Here is a 23,924-nt window from a genome sequence, read left to right as displayed (position 1 = left end):
CATGGTCTCCACATATGGAGACAGAGGGGCGCTGTTTCGCTAGCTTTGATGCTTTATGTGAGATTGATGCCTCTTTCTATTGGTGCGCGGTCATTATCATTACTCAGAAATGCTGCCATTCTGTCATTTCAGAGATGTTACAGGATGTTTTAGGGGTTGTTTATTTTCTGAGCAATACTTATTTTGAGTTGGCACTGTTGTAGGCTTTGCTGTGTGTGTGTGTGTGTGTGTGTGTGTGTGTGTGTGTGTGTGTGTGTGTATGTGTGTGTGTGTGTGTGTGTGTGTGTGTGTGTGTGTGTGCGTGCGTGCGTGCGTGCGTGCGCGCGCGTGCGTGCGTGTGTGTGTGTGCGTGCGTTCAATCAATTTCAAGTGCTTTTCTGTCTCTTTTTCAAGTGCTTTTTTCCCTCCAGAAACATGCATTTACATTTCTTAATGAGTGGAAGACATTTCCGAATGCATTTCAGCAAACATTGAAGTTGAACTTTAAAGAACAAAAAACAGTGAAGAACTGTGCCTACCAGGGTTGGGGACAATTCCATTTTAAATCAGTCGATTCAGGAAGTACACTGAAATTCCAATTCCAACTCCAATTTATTTTACAGAAGGCAATGAGGAAAGTTGAAATTGAATTGGAATTTCAGTTTACATTCTAAATTGACTGAGAAAAAAAGGAATTGACCACAACCCTGGTGCCTATACTGCTCATAATGAAATCAAAACGATAAGATCAGATTACTATTTTTAATACCCATTTAAATATCATTAAACAATTGTGGTGTGTGTTTTTGTATTGAGATTTCCTTATGGGAAATATTAATGTATGTGTACATTTTCAAAGGTTTGTGTACTATATAATACTGGGAAAATAAAAATATATAACATACTAGCATTTGATATTGCTATGTGACAATGGTGCATGTCAGAGACAGAGGTCTGGATAGTAAGGTGTGTCCTTTCAGATGTAGTAGTCTCAGCACCACACTCCCTCAAAAACTAAACCCAGTTGCGTGATTCCCCCAGAGAGCTTGCGAGAGACTCCCTATGATTGGTCAATTAATCATTCAGGAAAAGTGTTTCCACCTTAAAGGAATAATTAAACGATTTTAAAAATGCATTAGTCCCAACGTGTTTTGCGTGTCAGCAGTCAGGGAATCAAGCGGTTTGCATTATCATGATGATGTGGCAAGTGTGCTTTTTGAAAGTCCCATATCTTGAAAATTTGATTGCTCACATGCAAAACATTTTGGGACTGAATCAACAGTGGACTACAAATACCAAAATATAGTTTAATGCAGTGCACACCCAGCATGGTGACAAAGGTCAATAGTCAATTGTTTCCCTCTATTTCTGTTTTTATTCTATTGCTGTTGCACAGCAAAAAGGGAAATGACCTGACCTCACAGTGATTGCCATGCAAAGTGGCCAAATTTGGCGCCAAATGGAATGTTTGAATTCTGTCTGAAGTCCAAACATTACCTCCACTGCCACGTGGCCAACCCACCGGTATTATTATGATCACATAGAGAGAGGCAACTACTGCTACAGTATGCCAACGTTTAAATCTGTACATACCAGCATTGGAAACCCAGTTCTGATTGTCTGTGTGTGTCGCAGACTTTAGGCCCTCATAAATCAACGAGAAAACCAGCCCAAAACCGAACCTGTACGATCCCAAATATGCTGTGTTTACCCTCCTACACGGCAGGTCAAGTTTCAAAGTTTCCCTCTCCGGGTTACGTGAAACACAACAAATATTGACTGGGGCCAAGCGTCTATCCTCATTTTTGGGATCTTTCTGCTCCCTCTTGGGTCCCGGCTGAAGGACTATATCTGGGAGTGTTAAACCTCAGGCAACACATACAGGCCTGGAACCATGAGACGCCTGGCTCTCCTCCTAGGCCTGCTGGCCCTACACCAGACCCTCTGCTTTGAGTTTGTGGTCGAGGGCGAGTGGGAGACGGAAACGGTGAGTTCATATATTTCAATGTCGACTGTTATACGATAACGAGATTGTTTTATAGATGTGTCTTAATTGCCTTAATGCTGATGGTCCCCAGGAAGAGTAGCTCCTGCCTTGGCAGCAGCTAATGTCGATCCTTAATAAATACAAATGTGTGTAGATACAGCCATCTCTCTGTCAAATGTGTTTTTTTTTGATAACGTTCCTTTTACAGAACTATATTATATGTGACGTCCATGTGATTGATTAATGTACAACTTTATTTTCTATTTTACAAACGGCCCTTTTGTTCTACCAGTCATTAGATGAACAACATGGACGATTTAAGGTGAGATGAAACTCTTCTTTTCTTTTTTCCAAACAATTTGTCTGAATTAATGTTATACAATGTCATAGTTTGCTATTCACAATCATTAATAATGTGCATTTCTTATATTCAATATGACATTGATTCAATAATGCAACATATTATGAGGGAAATGATCCTGTCTTGAGGTGGGTTTTTCGTTTTTTTGCCCAATTACAGAAATAGAATACCAACAACATGTAAAAGCAAGCAGTCTGTTTCATTGACCTCTGAACTATTGATAAAGGGGTTACGTAGAGGTCAATGGATTGAACCCAATGAAAGTCCTATACATGTGGTCAATATAGGCTTACTGACAATTCAAACATTTAATTTAGAATGTCTATAGAATTGTTATGCCATTTTCACCTACCTATAGTTACTGTTACATATGAAACATTTTCTGTCTGAGGGCAGTTATGGGACAATACAGATACTCCTGCATCCACATTGCTTGCTTTTTGAGGTTTTAGAATGGGTATCTATCTGTAAAGCACTTTGTGACAACTGCTGATGTAAAAAGAGATTTATAAAATACATCAGCTTGATTGATTGGTACAGAGCTGATTGTTTCTGTGTGTTTCCAGAGGGCGATATTGACCAGTGAGGAGCAGGAAGACTTTGAGGTAGGTTTCTCTCTCTGGTCTCTGCTTGGTGTTCGACCCCTCTGTCCAATGTGGCAGAGTTTAGTCCTCTTATCTACTAATCAATGGTCCTGTTTGAAGAGAATCCGCTGACAGACAGGTTATTGACTTCACTCTGCAGTTGCTACATCCATTTAACGTTTCTGTGGTAAAATGTGTCACTTTCTTTCTCAGAATTCACAGCCTGTTATACGCTGACTACACCAAACATTAGGAACACCTTCCTATTATTGAGTTGCACCTCCCCCTTTTCCCCCCCAGAACACCTTCAATTCACTGGGACATGGATTCTACAAGGTGTCGAAAGCGTTCCACAGGGATGCTGGTCCATGTTGACTCCAATGCTTTCCACAGTTGTGTCAAATTGGCTGGATGTCCTTTGGGTGGTAGACCATTCTTGATTGACACAGGAAACGGTTGCGCATTAAAAACCCAGCAGCGTTGCAGTTCCTGACACCAACCGCTGCGCCTGACACCTACTACCATACCCCATTCAAAGGCACTTAAACATTTTGCTTTGCTCATTCACCCTCGGGACGGCACACACACATAAAAAAACATGTCTCAATTGTCTCAAGCTGTCTCCTCCCCTTCATCTTCACTGATTGAAATGTATTTAACAAGTAACATCAATAAGGGATCATAGATTTCACCTGGATTCACCTGGTCAGTCTATGTCATGGAAAGAGCAGGTGTTCTTAAGGTTTTTTATCATCAAGTAGATACTCCAAAGAAAAAAAATTCCTATCCATTTTTCAGTCAGATATTTTGATTTGTAGATTTAAAAAGACAATTCTGTGTTCCGAAACCAGTTGTTTTTTGTGGTTTATATGTAAATGTAGAGAGCTTGAGAGCTTGACAATTCCTATGCAACGGCACTCGTCCCTAGTTGATGACATCACAGCCAAAGTCAGTCTCACGTGCTCCACCTCTTTCGGTAGGCCATCCGGGGTGATGACATCACAGTTAAGAGCTACAAGGTGGAGAGCCGCATCACGTCGCGGTTCTGCCACACCACGGTCAAGAGCTCTGTGGTCAACTCTGGTCCAAATGCCCAGAGCATTGGCTTCAACGTCCAGATCCCCAAACAAGCCTTCATCACCAACTTCACCATGTGAGCCAACCGTCTCAATCACAATAAAAATCACAATCTCAATTCTCAATCACAATCCAAATGTCACGATCGCAATCACACTGCAATACAACCCTGAAATGAATGGAAAGAGCTGTGGACTATGTTGTGTCCTGTTGTTAGGAATGTGAATGGGATCACGTTTGTGGGCTCAGTGAAGGAGAAGACTGTGGCTAGGAACCTCTACGCTCAGGCTAGAGCCAGAGGGAAGGCCGCAGGCCTCGTCAGGTACCGTACAGCCCACAATGCACCATGGCCATGGTATTTAGTGTAGCTATACTGAAGAATGACATCTTGGACAATACAGGGAAATGGGTTCCCACCCATTTTTGACCGTTATGAATCCTATGCCATTCATAATGGTCTATGCCGTGTATAACAGACATTGTTGTTGCATAAGACCTTTCTAGTGTCCTGTGACTGACTATAGAGCTGGTAATGCTACACCACAGGGCTAACTCCCAGGACATGGAGACCTTTAAGACGGAGGTCCACGTGCCTCCCGGCAGTAAGATAGAGTTTGAGTTGCACTACCAGGAAATGATGCAGAGGAAGCTGGGCTTCTATGAACACTCACTATACCTGCAGCCTGGACGACTGGTGCCCCAGTTCCAGGTGAGAGAGCCTACGTTTGTGCATGTGTGCGTGCCTGTGTGTGGTATTTAACGACTGTGTTTTGATAGGTCAGTGCGGATGTGTCAGCGTATTTGAACCGTCTCCCTGTCTCTCCGCAGGTGGACGTGTATATCTATGAGCCCAGCGGCATCGCCTCTGTGGAGACACTCAACACCTTGGGAGAGCATTTCAGCGGCATGGCCAAACTCACCTCCTCGAAGGACAAGGCTCACGTGGTGTTCAAGCCCTCGCTCCAGCAGCAGAGGAAGTGCGAGAACTGCACCACCAGCGCTATCGATGGCATCTTTACCGTCAAATACGACGTCCTGAGAGACAGCAATGCTGGGGAACTACATGTGGGTACACACACTGACCGAAACACACGCAGTAACACACTCTTTGTGTCACTTTACTTTGTAACAGAAATGTAATACAGGAAGTATTGGTCACTGTTATCTCACTGTTTCTCCTAGGTTTCTGACGGGCATTTTGTGCATTTCTTCGCCCCGGCCAACCTCTCCCCCCTTCCTAAAAACATTGTATTCGTCATTGACGTCAGTGGATCTATGTGGGGAGTCAAGATGAAGCAGGTGTGTGACGTAACCATAAAAAAACTCACAGGGGTCAATCTTTGCCCCATCAGGGTCGTACATCTCTCTTCTCTCACAACCGGCAGAGACTGCTTGCCAAATGCCACACTGCCCTCATGTGGGTATTCTGTGAAACTGCACTCAAATTACTCTCCAATCTCATTTATGACTTTATCTCTCTCTCTTGCTCGATAACTCTCTCTCTCAGACTGTGGAGGCTATGCAGACCATATTGGATGACCTGACCATGGATGACTACTTCAGCATAGTTGACTTCAACCACAACGTGCGCTGCTGGAGTGAGGAGCTGGTTCCAGGCAGCACCATACAGGTGGCTGAGGCCAAGAAATACATCCAGAACATCAAACCCAACGGAGGTGAGAGAAGCAGGGAGGGAGAAGGGAGGGATGAAAGAAAGAGAGCGACAGAGAAAGAGAACGATGTGGAGGATTATAAGGAAGTTGAGGGTTGGATGGGATTAAGTAATGGGGACAGACAGAGGAATGAGGAAGAGAGGAAAGAGTGGTGGATAACGGAAGGCTGTGTCTGGATGTGTATCTGATTGGCTCTCGCTGCCCTTTGACCCGATTCAGGCACCAATATCAATGAGGCATTGATGAGGGCGGTGCAGATGCTGGTGAAGGCGTCCAATCAGGGCATGATTGACCCACGCTCTGTCTCCATGATCATGCTGGTGTCTGATGGAGACCCCACTGTCGGTGAGACATCATATCGCTGCTGATCCCAAAACTGACAATGACTGACGTTTCATCACCCAACTCATACCACTTCACCCCCCTTCATTTTCCCCCTCACGCCCCATCTAATAACCTCCAGTGGTGTACTGCCCTTCATATTATTGTGCTACCGTCATCCACCATCTCTCCCTCTCTGCGTAGGAGAGATCAAGCTCAGCGCCATCCAGAAGAATGTGAAGAAGGTCATGAGGGAGGAGTTCTCTCTCTTCTCATTGGGCATCGGCTTCGATGTCGACTACGACTTCCTGGAACGCATCGCCATGGAGAATAGGGGCGTGGCCCAGAGGATCTACACCAGCCACGACGCCTCAGATCAGATACGGGTACAATAGACCCCTGCCCCTGAAACTCCCATTTATCCTTCTCTACCTAATCTTGCATCCTGTTGTATCACTACTCTTCCTCCGTCCCCTCCCTCCGCTCTCCCCCTTTTGTGTGACTACCTCTCCTCTGAATTCCCCTCCTATTGTTGTATAATCACTCTCTCACCGCCATCTCTGACCTCAACGCCCTCCTCCGTTCTCCTCCTCCAGCGGTTCTACAGCCAGGTCTCGTCTCCCCTCCTGAGGAAGATCACAGTTCAGTTCCCAGAGGACTCTGTCTCTGACGTCACACAGAACCACTTTGACAAGTACTTCAGTGGCTCAGAGCTGGTGGTGGCTGGGAAGGTGCTGCCCTCTGAGTCCACTACTCTTAACAGCTTCACCACTGCATCCGCTGTGAGTCATACATACACATGCACGCATGCACACTCATACACACAGGGGTGGAATAAGTACCCAAAAGTCATACTTGAGTAAAAGTAAAGAAAATGACTCAAGTCAAAGTGAAAGTCACCCAGTAAAATATTACTGGAGTAAAAGTCTAAAAGTATTTGGTTTTAAAAATAGTTAAGTATCCAAAGTAAAATTAAAAGTATAAATCATTTGAAATTGCTTATATTAACCAAACCAGATAGCCAGGGGCAAACTCCAACACTCAGACATAATTAACAAACAAAACATGTTTCTTTAGTGAGTCCACCAGATATGAGGGAGTAGCGAATACCAGGGATATTCTCTTGATAAGTGGGGGAATTTTCCATTTTCCTGTCCTGCTAAGCATTCAAACTGTAAAAAGTACTTTTGGGTGTCAGGGAAAATGTATGGAGTAAAAAGTACATACTTTTAGTAGGAATGTAGTGAAGTAAAAGTATTCAAACATATAAATAGTAAAGTACAGATACCCCAAAAAATGACTTAAGTAGTACTTTAAAATATTTTTTGCTTAAGTACTTTACACCACTGCGCACACACACACACACACACACACACACACACACACACACACACACACACACACACACACACACACACACACACACACACACACACACACACACACACACACACACACACCCTCTCTCTGTCCCCCTCTTCCTCCCAGGATCGTCTGGACCTGTCCCTACAGACTGAAGCAGACTACCTGGAGCTAGACGCTGCGCTGGCCCAGCAGCAGCATGCCTTCACTGGCTTCGCCAGACAGATGTGGGCCTACATCACTGTCAACCAGCTACTGGTCGAGAGGTGAGAGAGAGGGAGAGAGAGATAGTTTAACACATCTTTATTTTCAATTTAAGGAGCGAATACAAAGCTTGTGCTATAATTTGCCCGCCCTTCGATACAGAATACAGAGCATGAATAAACACACAGAGTAACATTTTGTGAATGGTATATCCCTGTTCCCTGCAGGTCCCTGGCCCCCACTGCTGGTCACAAGAGGAAGATCACACAGAGGATCCTGACCCTGGCTGTGGAGCACCAGTTTGTCACGCCCCTCACTGCCCTACTGGTGGAGAGTGAGGAGGGCAAGGAGAGGTTGCTCGCTGACTCCCCTAATGACCCCAAACAGGGCTGCTGTGCAGGTGCCTGATCAAAATCACTAGAGTCCCCCATTTTGGGTCTTGTAAATGTACATGAGGGCAAGAGAGTGACTAAAGCTTTCCCAAACTTGGTGTGTGTGTGTGTGTGTAGGAGGATCTGGTATGGCTGCTCTCGGAGGAAGGACTCCAGTGCAGATGGTTCACAGCATCCCCCCCTGGGTCCAGAGGACCACCCCTGCCCCCCCTAGCCACGCCGAGAGGCCCCTACCAGATCACATCACCATAGGTGACCATAACACACACACAAATCTCTATACACATCTGTGCTACAGCATAATGCTTCTCTACCTGTCCATATCACAATACGTAGAAACATACACATAGCCATTCACTCTGTTTTTAAAGGGGCAGTGCGGATAAAACGTGATTTCCCTGTGTTGTATATATATATTTCCCCACTATGAGGTTGGAATAATGCTGTGAAATTGTGAATATTATGATAATGCACTGTGTAAGAGCTGTTTGAAAAGTTTGCCTGAAATGTCAGCTTGTTTTGCTGGGTGGGGTTTTTGGACTAATATCAATAATCTCTACGGCCTAGAAATCCATGACTTAAACACAAAGGTCTCATTGTACGCTGATGATTCATGTTCTCTTGTAAATCAACAATTTGGATCCCTCCACAGCCTCAAAGATGATCTAGATACTTTGTTTAACCTCTCTGGATTACAACCAAATGATGGTAAGTGTACAATATTACGTATTGGATCACTAAAAAATTACAACTTTTACATTACTGTGTAATTTACCAATAAAATGGTTGTCACGTACGTGAGGAGAGACGGACCAAGGCACGGATGTTGAGTTCCACATATTTATTATAAAGTGAAATTTAGCAAGAACAAAACAAATAAATCAATAAACTAACAACGAAACGTGACTACGTGGTGCACATGCACAAAATAATATCCCACAAATGTAGGTGGGGAAACAACCTACCTAAATATGATCCCCAATCAGCAGCAACGATAAACAGCTGCCTCTAATTGGGAACCATATTAGCACCCACATAGAGAAATATCTATACTAGATCACCACCTAGTCACGCCCTGACCTACTACAACATAGAGAACAAAGGGCTCTCTATGGTCAGAGCGTGATAGTACCCCCCCCAAAGGTGCGGACCCCAGCCGCAAAACCTGAAACCAAATGGGGAGGGTAAGGGGGGGTGATTAGTCTCGGTGGCGGCTCTGGTGCAGGTCGTAGCCCCCGCCCAGACACCGGATCCGGCCATGGCGCCGGGCTGAACGCTGTGCCTGGACTGGGTATCGGTGCCAAGGATGGCTCCAGCCATGGAGCTGGGTTGGACGCCGTGCCTGGACTGGGCATCGGCGCAGAGGAGAGCTCCTTCCCTGGATCAGGACTGTGGACCGTCGCAGGTTCCGGACCGGGGACCGTCGCCGGAAGCTCCGGACCGGGGACCGTCGCCGGAAGCTCCGGACCGGGGACCGTCGCCGGAAGCTCCGGACCGGGGACCGTCGCCGGAAGCTCCGGACCGTCGCCGGAAGCTCCGGACCGTCGCCGGAAGCTCCGGACCGTCGCCGGAAGCTCCGGACCGTCGCCGGAAGCTCCGGACTGGGGACCGTCGCCGGAAGCTCTGGACTGTGAATGCGCACTGGAGGCCTGGTGCGTGGAGCCGGTACAGGTGGTACCGGACTGGGAAGGCGCACTGGAGGCCTGGTGCGTGGAGCCGGCACAGGTGGTACCGGACTGGGAAGGCGCACTGGAGGCCTGGTGCGTGGAGCCGGCACAGGTGGTACCGGACTGGGAAGGCGCACTGGAGGCCTGGTGCGTGGAGCCGGCACAGGTGGTACCGGACTGGTGACACGCAACTCAGGGCGAGTGCGGGGAACAGGCACAGGATGTACCGGACTGGGGACACGTACTTCAGGGCGACTGCGAGGAGGAGACACAGGACGCACCGGACTGGGGAGGCGCTCTGGAGGCCAGAAGCGTGGAGCTGGCCCAAGTTGCACCAGACTGCTAACCAGATCCTCTGGTTGGATGTTGAGCAGAACACACTTGCACAACATCTCTCTCTCTCCCAACTTCCCCATTACCTCCCTGACAGTCTCTGGCTCTTCAGGGCGAGTGCAGGGAGCACTCGCCCTGAAGGCGCACTGGTGGCCTGGTGCGTGGAGCTGGAACAGATGGTACTGGGCTGAGAAGGCGCTCTTCAGTGCGCCTGCGCTGTAGCATACTCCTTGCCAGAACCTCGCTCTGGTATCTCTCATTAAATTCCTCTATCGACTCCCACACAGGCTCTGGCACTCTCCGCTGCTCGACCGCTAGCTCCGCCGACCACCCCAAATGTTTTAGTTTCGGGCTGTTTTTTTGGCTTTCTTTGTGGGTGCGAACCCTGGCGTCATCACTGTCCTCCCTTCTCTCCTTGCGTCCTCTGTGACCCCTGCCAAGGAAGTATCTCCTGTCCTTCTATTATTTCTTCCCAGGTCCAAATTATTTTCCCCATCGTAGCACGCTGCTTGGTTCTTTGTTGGTGGGATATTCTTTCACGTACGTGAGGAGAGACGGACCAAGGCACAGCGGATGTTGAGTTCCACATATTTATTATAAAGTGAAACTTAGCAAGAACAAAACAAATAAATCAATAAACAACGAAACGTGACTACGTGGTGCACATGCACAAAACACAAAATAATATCCCACAAAGGCAGGTGGGGGAAACAACCTACCTAAATATGATCCCCAATCAGAGGCAACGACAAACAGCTGCCTCTAATTGGGAACCATATTAGCACCCACATAGAAATATCTATACTAGATCACCCCCTAGTCACGCCCTGAACAAAGGGCTCTCTATGGTCAGTGCCTGACAATGGTCTAACAGTGAAGTGGACATACTCGATATTCATATCCCAAAAGAAAGAAATAATCTCCTTACAATGCATTTGAATGTAAAGTTAGCAAAAATAGATTAGATCTGGCTATTGTGGAAAGGAAAATACCTGTGTATTTGTGGAAAAATCACCCTCATTATCTATTTAGTCATATCCCAGTTTACCTATTCGCTTATGGCCTTGACTACTGTACACCTAGCGACTTGTTTTTTAAATTATATGAGCAAAAATATTATATTTGATTTGGAATGGCATTCGGAGGACAATAATGATTAAATATTAAAGCATAAGAGCTCTCAATAAAGGCTTCAGTCATTCAAAAGTTATACTTAAATCCAAACTGGTTCTCTAACAGATTAGTAAGGATGTTTTACCCCATGTTCAAGAATGGCCTTTTCCCCTTTATTCAGATTACAGCCTTTCACTTTCGGTTATTGGAAAATGATATCATCTCCAAAATATCACTATTTTTAAAACAAGCCATAGAAAGTTGGTTGCAATTTCAGTTTAATCCACCAGAGAAAAAAAACAGAACAAATATTACAACAAATATTATGGTTAAATTCAAACATACTAATTCATTAAAAAAAAAAAAATCTTTGGAAAGAATGTTTAAAAAAGGTTTCATCTTTGTAAATGACATCCTAAATAGGACTGGCGGAGTCTGTTGTACTCTAAATGTAAAATGGTAGAGGCAAGTGGAAGGGGGAGAAAGTAAGGAACTTGTCTGTCGGCCCTGCATTAAAGACCAACATTGGCTAAAGAAAATTGTGATAAATAAAAAAGTATATCAGTTTCATTTAAGGACCCCAAAAATATATACAGTATATTGCAAAATAGTCGGGAAGAGATTTTCGATGTATTGATTCCATGGCACATGGTTTATGAACTGATACAGAAAACAACGCTGGATTCAAAACTTTAAATGACTATACAAAATTCTTGCAACCAATAGAATGTTATACATACAACTATCCCAGTACTGCAGATTTTGCTGCGAAGAGACAGAATCATTAGATCATTTGTTTTGGTACTGTCCACATGTAACTATTTTTGTTTCTTTTTGACCATTTTAATTTCAAAACAATCACAGTAAGTTACTTAATTGTTACCCAGAAATGATTTGATATTGAGATAAAAACAGCTGCATTGGGCCATCAACATCGCCTACCTCCCTACCTGGCAATGTCTCAGTGGGTAATATTCCTATGTCCATTGCGTCACTATAGTAACGGTTGTTTGTCTGTGTGTTTTCTGTGTGACAGTGGAGAACGACCCTCACTTCATCGTCCACCTGCCTAAAAACAACATGGACATCTGCTTCAACATCGACTCAGAGCCTGGACACATCCTCAATCTGGTGTCAGACCCTGGTGCAGGTATGCGTGTGCATGCAAAATAAGTCTGTGTCTGTGCTTGTGTCCTCTTATTCTCCGCCCTCTTTGTCCTCTAGGCGTGGTGGTGAATGGCCAGTTGGTTGGCTCTAAGAGGGTCGGGGTGGAGGAGAAGGAGAAGGTGAACACGTACTTTGGCACCATATCAGTGTTCTACCAGCCTGACGGCATCAGAGTGTCAGTCAGCACCGACCGTATCGACCTGACTCACGGCAGGAACAACCACTCCTTCACCTGGGGAGCCACGGCCGACATCACCCAGGACCGGTAGGAACATGCACACCCGCACACACAGACACACACAAACCGCTGGTGAGGCACCATCAGCCTGTTTTACTGTGGTAAGGTAAAAAAGTACATTTCATAAGTACATGGTTTCCTGTTTTAACCACACGCTATGATACCTGTGTGTTTCAGGGTGAAGGTTTCCATAGTGAAGGACTCCAAGGTGATGGTGACGGTGGATGACAAGATCACTGTGATGGTGCTGCTACATCGTGTGTGGAAGAAACACCCAACCCACGTGGACTTCCTGGGCCTCTATATCCCCAACAACAACCAGTACTCCTCTCAGGCCCACGGCCTTATAGGTAGGTCACCAATTGGACCCAAGTGTTACCCTGTTACTGTACTGTTACAATAATGTTATAAGCTAATTAAATTATTTTACATACAGTTGCAATATACCCTACATCTCCCTTAAAGTGAATCCTGCAGCAGTATCCCTATATTTAATCACAGCCTACTTCACTAGGTTTCACTGATCTGTGTGTGTGTGTGTGTGTGTGTAGGTCAGTTTGGCCAGGAGCCAGAGGTGAGGGTGTTTAACCTGCACCAGGGAGCTGACCCTCTGAAGAAGGAGGCCACCATGCAGGTGAAGGGCAACAAGCTGGTCGTCACCAGGTAAGAACACACTCTCTCATACACATCCCTGCTGCCATGTAAACCACACACCATTACAGGAAAAACATCAGCACGTCACACATACTCAGTCGGTAGACTTCCTCTCTGTTCAGGTAATCCTTCCACCATATCACGCAGTGGGACAGAGTGCATGTGAGTGCTAACACGACGAGGCTTGTAGACGAGGTTGTAACTAGTCCACGTGTGTGACAGGGGCTGGCAGAAGGACTACAGGCGGGATAAGAAACGTGGATCTGACGTCTTCTGCTGGTTCATCCACAACAGTGGCAAAGGCTTCATCGACGGCCATTACACCAACTACATCGTCCCGCGACTCGACAGCTTCTTGCTGCTCCCGCTCTGAGCGACCAATCGCAAGGCACACGGGGGTACCATGCAGTCAGAGACGGGGCGTAGTTATAAGGGATATGCTATTCCACAGGTACAGGAGACACACACATATGGAGCCAATTTGACTAGACACATGTTATTACCTGTTTTCATATCACAGCTCCGTCTGACAACTCTCTCTCTTTATGAAACGTTAAAAAAACAGTATCAGTATGTATAGCAGTGTGAATGTTTCATCATTTTCATGAAGACTACGCTGCCGACTTTGAACTTTATGTACACTTCTTAACCAGAACATTCCAATGACTGTTGTATTTCTCAGACCTCATCTTACATGGTAAAATCAAATAGTTTTTCAATCAACCATTGTATCAAACAATTCATAGGTCAATTGTGTTGTACTTTATTCAATAAGTAACATTAAAATGTATTTGTAGAGAAACATTTTAATAACAATACAAAAGAAAACTAAAAAGAAAATGTCCCCCCCCCATAATCATTGCTTGGCTAAGTCAGGAAGTGATACCTCCATAGAAAATGCATTCTGGGATATTTAGAGAAAGTAACTCTGACACAGTAGAGTCTCTCAGGTGATAGGCCTCAGTGGCAGGGTAGGGAGTCTCTTGGGTTACGCTGTCATGTAACAGAAGTCATGATAGATCCGGCTATTTTAGAGAAATCCTCGTAGGCGATCCCGTCCACCCTCCTCCCTTTCATCCGACCCTGAGGAAGAAAACACACCCTTGTATGAGAAAATAAGAACCATTCATATCATCCCAAAGCATTTGCTATACCAAACATCTATTCCACCACCAAACGGTAGAAACTGTTTCATGACGAGAGCCATTTTGTGCCTGGTCCTTACCGAGTCAAGTGTGAGGGTGGCACTGAACTTTCTCTCGTCTATGGAGTCCAGTAGGGCCTCTGTGTCTCTGTACACACCGTTCAGAACCAGGACCCTTTTACCTGTGGGACAGATTTGATTATTAGATTTGGTGAAATAACAGGTCAGATTACAGATAAAGTAAAAATGTACAGTTTGCAAATCATACATTTCCTGTGGACATGTGTGTGTGTGTAACCGTGGCGAGAACTAGGTTACCTGGTGCAGGGATGACCGTCTCCAGGTGACTCTGGTCTAGTTTCAGTTTGTCCCCCGAGTCAATCATCTTCACAACAGCTGTGTATTTATCCTGCACCTCCTACAACACAACAACTGTTGGCCTAAATACATATGATATTCTTCTCAATGGCAGCGTACTGACTATAAACCTCTTATAAGATACTCAGAACACAAAACTGGCCCAATCAAACATCTTGGATATGATCACGCATGTGTGGAACTAATGTGCTACCTTGATGACTCCTTTCTTCTTGTGGTATTTCTCCCCCAGTCTCTTGGTAACAACTTTGATTACGATGCCGGGGTGCAGCCAGTGGTCCACTCTCACAGACCTCTTCTTCTGCTCCTCCATCTCAACGTAACACAGTACACAAAGGGTTACATGCACACGTGTTTAACACAGAGTTAACTTGACAGTGCATCAAGTCAGAGCTGAGAGGGAGAACTGGAAACACTACCGTACCTCCATGATCTCATCCAGGGCTGACTTCTTCTTCTTCTCTTTGGCTTCTGAGGTGGAGGGAGCATCTTTCCTTTTCCCTGATCCTGCTGCCTTCAGGGCACTGGGACCCAGGGCCACACTAAGGGGAAGAGGTAGACACAGTGTTAATCAGAGTGAAATCCCCACAGTCATTTACTTTTGCATTGCTATTGATGACGGTGAGTCATTCTTACTGAGATCCAGGTTACTGTACCTGGCTTTAGATAGGCCATCCGCAGAGGAACAGGAGCCCTTGGCCAGATTGAAGGTAACTGAAATATAATCCGAAATATAACCAGCGAGAGATGAGCGGACAAAACGGTGTAATCTGTATAATTTCCGACCAAACGCATCATGAGTTACCTATAAAAAAATATTAAAAACATACTTTTCTCTTCTTCACTTTCTCGTTTCAACTCAGTGAAAACCGGTGCTTCCTGAAAAAAAAGAGGGACAGGTTGTTTTGAGTCCATGACATGTCATAGATAAAAAGTATCTTTGCTGAACAGTAGGGATGTGAAGCTTTCCTTTCAAGCACAATTCGATACAGGAACAAAGCTTTTAGTTTGAAATAATTCTGTGTGATTTGGTTTAATTATTTTCCATTCTAAATTAAAATCTGATACTGATTAAGTTTAGGAGCGGGGCCTCTGAGCTGGATCTGTCTGAGATTACTTCTCTGAGCTGTGTGTGAGAATGATGTATGGTGTGTGTAGGCGCCTGAGCTGAGCCAGAGGGCAAACTGAGCATCTACCACTATCTGATTTGGGGGGGGGGGGGTATGCTTTTTGTTATGAAATTACAACTTTAACCTGTTCATGTAAAAATGACAAAACACACTGATTTTGCTTTAAACAACCACCAAAACTATTTCTTATGGTGAACCTGGCAATCGAAAAGCCCCAATCAAAAGTTAGATGTGCAATCAGAAAGATGTGAGTTGTGTCCACACCGGTAGCTTATACAACTCCAGTAAAAAAACAAATGCACAGCGCATTTGATAACAATGACCCAGCAAATTACATTGGTTGTCACCCAAATAATAAAGCCTAAGATTTGACATTGCGAAAGCCATTTTACAAGCATTTGAATGCTGATTGTGCCGCACAGATCTACGAATATTAGATCAGGGATAGGCTCTCGTTGGTGCGAGCTGCTCTGTGCGCCGTTGTTATCTGACTTGGAGATCAATGACTGTCATATGAATTGACATGCTTAGTTCGATAGGCTACTAAAAAGGAAAGGACACAAATTCAGTCACAAAAGATTTGAGGTCTTTTTGGAAAAACGTTAGTGAACTGGGGGTTTGCAACTTTTTTTATTGATTTTCTGACCAATACATGCTACATTTTGATCAGTTTGGGCTCCCGCAAACCAATGCACTTGTATCTTAAACATATGTACCGGGTACCGATGCGTATCAGTGAATCGTTACATCCCTAGTAAACAGAACCCTTGGCCAGTCCTTGTTCAGCAGACAGAGTGTAATATCCCCTCCTAGTCAGAGGAGGGCAGTAGTGGTACTCTCTCACCTCTGGCTCCCTGCCTCCTTGGCCTCGGCGGACCTGCTCCTCTATGAACTTGGCACTGCGCTCCTGGTCATCGAGGTCCTGCTTCTTCTTCCTCTCCAGCTCCTCCTGCCTCCGGATGGTCTCTGGGTCACGGTCGATGTACTGGATGTACCAGCCTTTGGGCGTCTCGTCCACCTTACAGAAACCTGGGAGAAGTCATCAGACACAGCAATGTCAGGGATCAGACAGACACAGAAAACACACATAACCTCTGTTCTAAGAGGCATGAGCGTGAAAGTACCCTCTTTCCCCAGCCACTTGGTGAATTCAGTGAGAGTCTCCCACTGGGTGGAGTTCATATGGACATGCTCTCTGTCATTGATGTACTCGTTATAGACAATGTTGTTTTGCACTCGCTTGGTTCCTGGAGAGAGAGAGAGAGAGAGAGAGAGAGAAACATTCAGGTTTATCTTACAGTCTCTTTATAAGTAGCTAGTGTAATATTGCGTGCACATATAATATATAGATTCAGAAGAAAGCAAATATTACCAAAGCGTCTTTTAATCAGCTCAATAAAGTCATTCTTGAACTCCCTTGGTGAGAGGAAGAGTGGAGAAAGCAAGTAAGTCCACTAGTGGAACACCTCCACTGGCTCATCATTACTGACATGTCATTTTAACATTTATTGGAGACAGTGTTATAGAACACGACATACCAACAGCCAGACCTAAGTAAATGCAGATTGACTCACTGTGAGAAGTTGTCCATGATCTTGTTGGGGTCCTCCGAGGCCAGCAGCAGTTGTCTCTGGTGGGACTCGGACATGCAGTGGCATTTGAAGCCATTCTATGGGCAGAAAGGGAGAGCTAGTTCAACCTTCTGTATTGTATTAACTAGCTATTGTCCTTGCCTTTACCGTTAGCACGCAGAGCCTAACTTCTGACTTTCCTGAGGACAATACAGTCCATCTAGCTCGCTAGCTAATTACGCTATATAACGTTAGATAGCTAACTTAGCTAGCCATCTTTCTTACCTCGTCTCGACATTGTTTCTGGCACATTTGACAATACCATCGCAATTTTTGAAGACCTTTTGCTTTAATCCTATTCCCGATCGCCTTTGGGCTTAGAAAACCCTCTTTCCCCATGTCAAATAATAATCGTCTACATAAACATATGCAAGACAATTATTTAAATTCGAAATAAGCCTCGAACACGTTCAAATCTTGTTATGCTCTTCTCCTTCCTGCTAAAACATCTGCCGCTTCCGTGGGTATTTCGTCACCAATTAACGTGTACTTTGAAGTAACGCGAGGTTTGTTTTTTCGTCCACATCCTGCCATTTACTGGCGCTTGCGCAGTCCTGCGAGTCTGACCTTCATCCAAGGAATAATGTTCGCTAGGACTAGCGCGTTGGTTTTCCTCCCACAATGGTAACGTTTTATTTGCAAAATTCCGTATATTTGACAACATGATTTTGAGCATTGTGCTGTCGTAGACATATATGACAAATGCGTAAGTCGTATGCGTTAGTGAGCCATGTAAAACATTGCAAGGGCGCGCTAACCCGGTGTAGGCCGCAGATGGTGTGCGGTGCAGAGTGAATGGCCAAGTTCAGCCGGTGCGGTGGCTAAGATGATATTAGCTTGCTAACTAACTAGCCATGTCATTGAATTGTGTGACATCTAACTAACATTGGTTAAATGGTCCTTTAGTAATTCGTACAATGCCAGCTGTTTTCGGAACAGCGTCCAGTTCTTTTCAAATTCACTGTCCCTCCCGCTAACCAAGTTGGCATGCATTTTCTGGAAAAACCTAACATGCTAACGTTAGCTAATTGTTAGCTGGTGACATGGACTCTAGGATAACGTTAACTAACTGATTGCTCTATAGTTGTACTAACAGCATGTATTCGCTTATAGGTAGCTAGCTCTTTGTATTGGGAGGCAAATAGTTTGTAATCCCCTAGTTGAGGATGTCCACGTTGTGTCGCGAACTTGCAATGACAATGTTCTAACTTACCTAGCTAAATCTGTTTGTTTTGTAGTGGGCAGGTCAGGAACATGGCTACCTTGAAGGACAGTAAGTGTTTACCTTGCCATCTCTTTAACTACTCTGTGTTACATAACATTCACTTTTGAGCTTCCTCTTTTTAAGTCTTATGCGCAAGTTAAACTTTTAAATCATGATGATATTGTAGCTGTGTGTCTCAATGTTTTTGAACCTCAAATGTTTAGTCAGTCAGTGGCATCCATCTTTCCCACTCCCATTCTAGTCACCATCCGTTTGAAGTCCATCAAGAACATCCAAAAGATCACCAAGTCCATGAAGATGGTGGCCGCTGCTAAGTATGCCCGCGCTGAGAGGCAGCTGAAGCCCGCCCGCGTCTATGGAAACGGCGCCGTGGGTATGTCATTGCTTGCTTTGCATGATCTCTATTAGAGGTCGACCAATTATGATTATTGGAGGACCAGAAAAGCCGATACAGATTAATCGGTCAAGTTTTTTATGTATTTATTTGTAATAATGACAATTACAACAATGCTGAATGAACACTTATTTTAACTTCATATAATACATCAATAAAATCAATTTAGCCTCAAGTAAATAATGAAACATGTTCAATTTGGTTTAAATAATGCAAAAACAAAGTGTTGGAGAAGAAAGTAAAAGTGCAATATGTGCTATGTAAGAAAGCTAACGTTTCAGTTCCTTGCTCAGAACATGCGAGCATATGAAAGCTGGTAGTTCCATTTAACATGAGTCTTCAATATTCTCAGGTAAGAAGTTTTAGGTTGTAGTTATTATAGGACTATTTCCCTCTATACCATTTGTATTTCATTAACCTTTGACTATTGGATGTTCTTATAGGCACTTTAGTATTGCCAGTGTAACAGTATAGCGTCCGTCCCTCTCCTCGCTCCTCCCTGGGCTCAAACCAGCAACACAACGACAACAGCCACCATCGAAGCAGCGTTACCCATGCAGAGCAAGGGGAACAACTACTAGAAGGCTCAGAGCGAGTGACGTTTGAAACGCTATTAGCGCGCTAACTAGCTAGCCATTTCACTTCGGTTACACCAGCCTCATCTCGGGAGTTGATAGGCTTGAAGTCATAAACAGCGCAATGCTTGACACACAACGAAGAGCTGCTGGCAAAACGCCGGAAAGTGCTGTTTGAATGAATGTTTACGTGCCTGCCTCTGCCTACCACCGCTCAGTCAGATACTTGTATGCTCAGTCAGATTATATGCACCGCTAGATAATATCTAGTAATATCATCAACCATGTGTAGTTAACTAGTGATTATGATTGTTTTTTATAAGATACGTTTAATGCCAGCTAGCAACTTACCTTGGCTTACTGCGTAACAGGCAGTCAGTCTCCTTGTGGAGTGCAACGAGAGAGAGGCAGGTCATTGCATTGGACTAGTTAACTGTAATGTTGCAAGATTGGATCCCCTGAGCTGACAAGGTGAAAATATGTTGTTCTGCCCCTGAACAAGGCAGTTAACCCACCGCTCCTAGGCCGTCATTGAAAATAAGAATGTGTTGGTAACTGACTTGCCTAGTTAAATAAAGATTAAATAAAGGTGTTAAAAAAAATAATAAAAGAAATTCGGTGCCCAAAATGTCAGATTTCCCATTGTTATGAAAACTTGAAATCGGCCCCAATTAATCGGCCATTCCGATTAATCGGTCGACCTCTAATCTCTATACACACACACACACTAAAGTCCAAGGGAATTGATGATTTCTATGTGACGGTCATGACTCTATTAAGACCATAGTGAGAGGGCAGGGGTAGTTCAGGGCCTTTATTCATAAAGTCTCAGAGTAGGAGTGCTGTTCTAGGATCAGTTTAGCCTTTTATATCACAATGAATAAGATTACATGGACAGAGGGGACCTGATCCTAAATTAGCCCTGGTACTCAGGCGCTTCTTGAATACCATCCCTGTACTATATGGGTTGTTTCACACACACTTATTGGAAAGGCCTATGTGGCGTTTGACCGGGGTGTTCAACAAACCTGTTGATGGTCCCTCTTCTCTTGCTTGTATGTCCTCCAGCCCTGTACGAGAAGGCTGAGATCAAGGCCCCAGAGGGAGTGGCCAACAAGCACCTCCTGATCGGTGTGTCGTCTGACCGTGGTCTCTGTGGCGCCGTCCATTCCAACGTGGCCAAGGCCATCAAGGCCAAGATTGCTACCCTCACCGGCGAGGGCAAGGAGGTGATGGTAGTTAATGTGGGGGACAAGCTGAGGAACATCCTGCAGAGGTACAGAATGATAAAGAAATACAGCCATATCAGCTTTACTTTACTATATGATGCCCACAGCAACAGGTCCACTTTAGTGGTTCCCTTTGGAATTTAGTTTATTACCATGACAACAGTGTTCCCTCCCTGCCACCCAGGACACATGGCAATTACCTGCTGCTCAGCTGCAAGGAGGTGGGCCGCAAGCCCCCCACCTTTACCGACGCTTCCATCGTCGCCACAGAGCTGCTCAACATGGGCTTCGAGTTTGACCAGGGTGCTGTCATCTACAACAGATTCAGGTATGGATGGAACCTTTCACAGCCGCATCAGTGTCTTGTCTCCTCCAAATGTTTTCTTAGTTGAGACACTATTGGTATGGGAAGATTCACGTCAAGGATAGTCCCATCCTTGTCCTTCAAAGTACATAACATCCATTCAAGACTTGTTTTGATAATGGGCTATTTTCCCCCCTCATTCAGGTCTGTGATCTCCTACAAGACTGACGAGAAGCCCATCTTCTCTATTGATACTGTTGCTAATTCAGGTACAACAAGATTGTTTTGAAGGTCGCATTAATTCTTTAGTCTACGTCTTTGAGGAGGGGGTGCTGCTAAGCTGACATATGGAATTGTTTTAAGATGGTCATACTATGGATCATTTAGCTAATTGATTTTTACATTTTAAGACCCCTTTAGGTTTCAAAGAAATATATACATCTATTTGGCCTTTACTATTAAAGCCCATGGAAATGCATTGAATAACACATTCATACATGGCATAAAGATATTAAAGATATATGCCCCACAAAATGGCCGACTGACATCATGTGTCGTATTTTCCCTCTCCTGTAACAGAGAACATGGGCATCTATGATGACATTGATGCTGACGTGCTGAGGAACTACCAGGAGTTTGCCCTGGTCAACATAATCTACTTTGGCCTGAAGGAGTCCACAACCAGCGAGCAGAGTGCCAGGATGACCGCTATGGACAGCGCCAGCAAGAACGCCTGTGAGCATCTAACTCAAGCCGCTGCCTCTAACAACTAGCTTACTGCTCATCTTCCTCACCTGTCTATTAAGTCGTAGTCTTCCTGCCTGCCTCATAGCACACACAGTAGCTGTAGTCCTTTGTGATTATCTTCCTCAGTCTCCCTCTACTGCTTGATTGAACTAGTTATGCCTCTAGGGTTGCTGTTGATATTACAATATCAGCTAATCTGGTTGCCAGGTCTGTGTGCCTGCACTGTGATGGCTTTGTTCTCAGATTCATATCAACCCTGGCTCTGTTCTCTCCCCTCCAGCTGAGATGATTGACAAGCTGACCCTCACCTTCAACCGTACCAGGCAGGCTGTCATCACCAAGGAGCTCATTGAGATCATCTCTGGAGCTGCTGCCCTGTGAGTACTGTTCACTGTCAGCTTATTTCTGCCCATCCTCTCGCTTGCTCTGTTTCATTCTTTGTCCCTCTCTCTCCCTCACACATTGGTTGTTTCCCCTTGTTGTTTGATCTGTCCCTCACAGTAATGTTTTTTTTTTTCTTCACACATTCTTCCCCACTCATTCTTAACCTTGATTGGTTACCTAGACCTTTGAAAATATCCAGATCTTGACTCCTTGCATGAGCCCACCCATTGTCTGTCATTATTAAATATTTAGACTTTTTAAGTTTGTTTACTAATCATTTATTTTCTGTCAACCTTATTACTCCAATCCCTCATGTTGGTGTCAGGACATAAATCATGTGATTGTAGGTAACAGCCCCTAGGGTACATGTGCTATGCTCAAAGTAGATAGTTGCCAGTGCTTTTAAGTCCAGGACTATGTTTAATCTTTGTCCGGAAAACCATCCCACTGTAGTCTTTAAAATGGAATAGCTCCCTCTAGGGCCTAGTGTGTTCGATCATGTATCCTGTGTTTTTTGTTGTTGAAATCATACTAGACCCTATTATTCCCCCACATTTACTGTGACATTTTGGTTGGGTATTTTGCTTTCATCCTGTTTTTTTTCTGAATGCGTGTTCTGTGTGGTTTCAGATAAATGGACGAGGTCCTCCTGCCGTCATCGCCTGTGGTTCTGGCATACATGCTTCTGATTACTTCAAACGGCTGTCAAGAGTTTTATGAACATTTGTGCTTCTATTTGTAAAATATACGGTAAAAAAATAAACCTCTTACAGAGAAACGTGTTCCTTTCATAGGTCCTCCTAGTTGTACTCACAATAAATCCTACTTTTGACCATGAAAAAGAGTGATGTTTGAGCATAAAGATAGGCTTCAATTTACATTGCTATTGTCTATGGAATGTATCACTCAAATGTTATCATTGCACTCAATTCCTTTGAAATAAAAGTCATGGTATTTGGCACAACTCTTAGTATTCTACACTAATAAAATATATAAATGCAACAATTGCAAAGATTTCACAAAGTTACAGTTCATATAGTCAATTGAAATAAATTCATTAGGCCCTAATATATAGGTTTCACATGACTGGTAATACAGATATGCATCTGTTGATCACAGACCCTTAAATAAATAAAAGGTATCAGGAAACCAGTCGGTATCTGGTGTGACCACCATTTGCCTCATGTGGCGAGAGATCTCCTTCGCATAGATTTGATCAGGCTTTTGATTGTCTCTTGTGGAATGTTGTCCCAATGCCTCTGCGAAGTTGCTGGATATTGGCGGGAACTGGATCACGCTGTCGATCCCAAACTTGCTCAATGGGTGACATCTTGAGTGTGCAGGCCATGGAAGAACTGGAAAATGTTCAGCTTCCTGGAATTGTGTACAGGTCCTTGTGGAGTGTTGCTGAGCATTAGCATGCTGAGACATGAGGTGATGGCGGTGTATGAATGGCACAACAATGGGTCTCAGGATCTCAAGGTATCTGTGCATTCAAATTGCCTTTGATAAAATGCCTTTTTCTTTGTAGCCTGTAGCTTATGCCTGCCCATACCATAACCCACCTCCATCATGGGGCACTCTGTTCACAATGTTGAGATCAGCAAACTGCTCTCCCACATGACACCATACACGCTGTCTGCCATCTCCCTGGTACAGTTGAAACTGGGA

The 23,924-nt window shown here is 44.5% G+C and overlaps 3 protein-coding genes across 4 annotated transcripts; 2 read left to right on the top strand and 1 right to left on the bottom strand.

Moving 5' to 3' along the window:
- Positions 1 to 1,474: 1,474 nt before the first annotated feature.
- Positions 1,475 to 13,952, top strand: LOC110500126 (inter-alpha-trypsin inhibitor heavy chain H2). Of its 2 annotated transcripts, XM_090214093.1 has the most exons (21): positions 1,522 to 1,966; positions 2,259 to 2,288; positions 2,894 to 2,932; positions 3,212 to 3,247; positions 3,892 to 4,064; positions 4,206 to 4,310; positions 4,535 to 4,697; positions 4,817 to 5,053; positions 5,171 to 5,287; positions 5,496 to 5,664; positions 5,881 to 6,006; positions 6,187 to 6,368; positions 6,579 to 6,764; positions 7,471 to 7,610; positions 7,776 to 7,948; positions 8,058 to 8,192; positions 12,090 to 12,203; positions 12,278 to 12,485; positions 12,636 to 12,808; positions 13,010 to 13,121; positions 13,335 to 13,952. In XM_090214093.1, exons 1-21 carry the CDS (start codon positions 1,874 to 1,876, stop codon positions 13,483 to 13,485), a joined length of 2,862 nt encoding a protein of 953 aa, XP_090070219.1. In that variant the 5' UTR covers positions 1,522 to 1,873; the 3' UTR covers positions 13,486 to 13,952. The 2 variants fall into 2 exon arrangements, with proteins under 2 accessions (XP_021432976.3, XP_090070219.1); XM_021577301.3 differs by lacking the exon at positions 3,212 to 3,247 and having other exon boundaries at positions 1,475 to 1,966.
- On the bottom strand, positions 13,852 to 17,887 carry LOC110500127 (DNA/RNA-binding protein KIN17). The gene is made up of 12 exons (XM_021577303.3): positions 17,621 to 17,887; positions 17,339 to 17,433; positions 17,137 to 17,180; positions 16,889 to 17,011; positions 16,609 to 16,793; positions 15,465 to 15,513; positions 15,291 to 15,348; positions 15,059 to 15,176; positions 14,828 to 14,947; positions 14,575 to 14,674; positions 14,338 to 14,438; positions 13,852 to 14,195 (listed from the first exon to the last, which is right to left on the bottom strand). Exons 1-12 carry the CDS (start codon positions 17,732 to 17,734, stop codon positions 14,109 to 14,111), a joined length of 1,194 nt encoding a protein of 397 aa, XP_021432978.3. The 5' UTR covers positions 17,735 to 17,887; the 3' UTR covers positions 13,852 to 14,108.
- Positions 17,888 to 17,958: 71 nt separating this feature from the next.
- On the top strand, positions 17,959 to 23,095 carry atp5f1c (ATP synthase F1 subunit gamma; the record flags this gene model as incomplete). The annotated part of the gene is given in 9 exon segments (NM_001165042.1): positions 17,959 to 18,019; positions 18,634 to 18,668; positions 18,862 to 18,993; positions 20,658 to 20,865; positions 21,003 to 21,146; positions 21,327 to 21,391; positions 21,702 to 21,857; positions 22,150 to 22,246; positions 22,884 to 23,095. Coding segments are annotated over 9 exon segments (882 nt in total). The 3' UTR covers positions 22,888 to 23,095.
- Between the last annotated feature and the right edge of the window lie 829 nt (positions 23,096 to 23,924).

Source organism: Oncorhynchus mykiss, chromosome 21 (genome assembly GCF_057628025.1).
Source record: "Oncorhynchus mykiss isolate SJ-2025 chromosome 21, ASM5762802v1, whole genome shotgun sequence".
NCBI lineage: Eukaryota > Metazoa > Chordata > Actinopteri > Salmoniformes > Salmonidae > Oncorhynchus > Oncorhynchus mykiss.
Note: the sequence above shows the minus strand (reverse complement) of the source record. Positions and strands in the feature narration are given on the sequence as shown.

Coding starts and splice junctions, on each gene's coding strand:
- LOC110500127 (XM_021577303.3), bottom strand. CDS start 17,734: ATGGGGAAAGAGGGTTTTCTAAGCCCAAAGGCGATCGGGAATAGGATT. Junction 15,177..15,290: donor GATGGCCTATCTAAAGCCAG/GTACAGTAACCT, acceptor TCTTCCCCTTAG/TGTGGCCCTGGGTCCCAGTG. Junction 14,675..14,827: donor AGAAGAAAGGAGTCATCAAG/GTAGCACATTAG, acceptor GTTGTGTTGTAG/GAGGTGCAGGATAAATACAC.
- LOC110500126 (XM_090214093.1), top strand. CDS start 1,874: ATGAGACGCCTGGCTCTCCTCCTAGGCCTGCTGGCCCTACACCAGACC. Junction 7,611..7,775: donor AACCAGCTACTGGTCGAGAG/GTGAGAGAGAGG, acceptor TGTTCCCTGCAG/GTCCCTGGCCCCCACTGCTG. Junction 13,122..13,334: donor AACAAGCTGGTCGTCACCAG/GTAAGAACACAC, acceptor CGTGTGTGACAG/GGGCTGGCAGAAGGACTACA.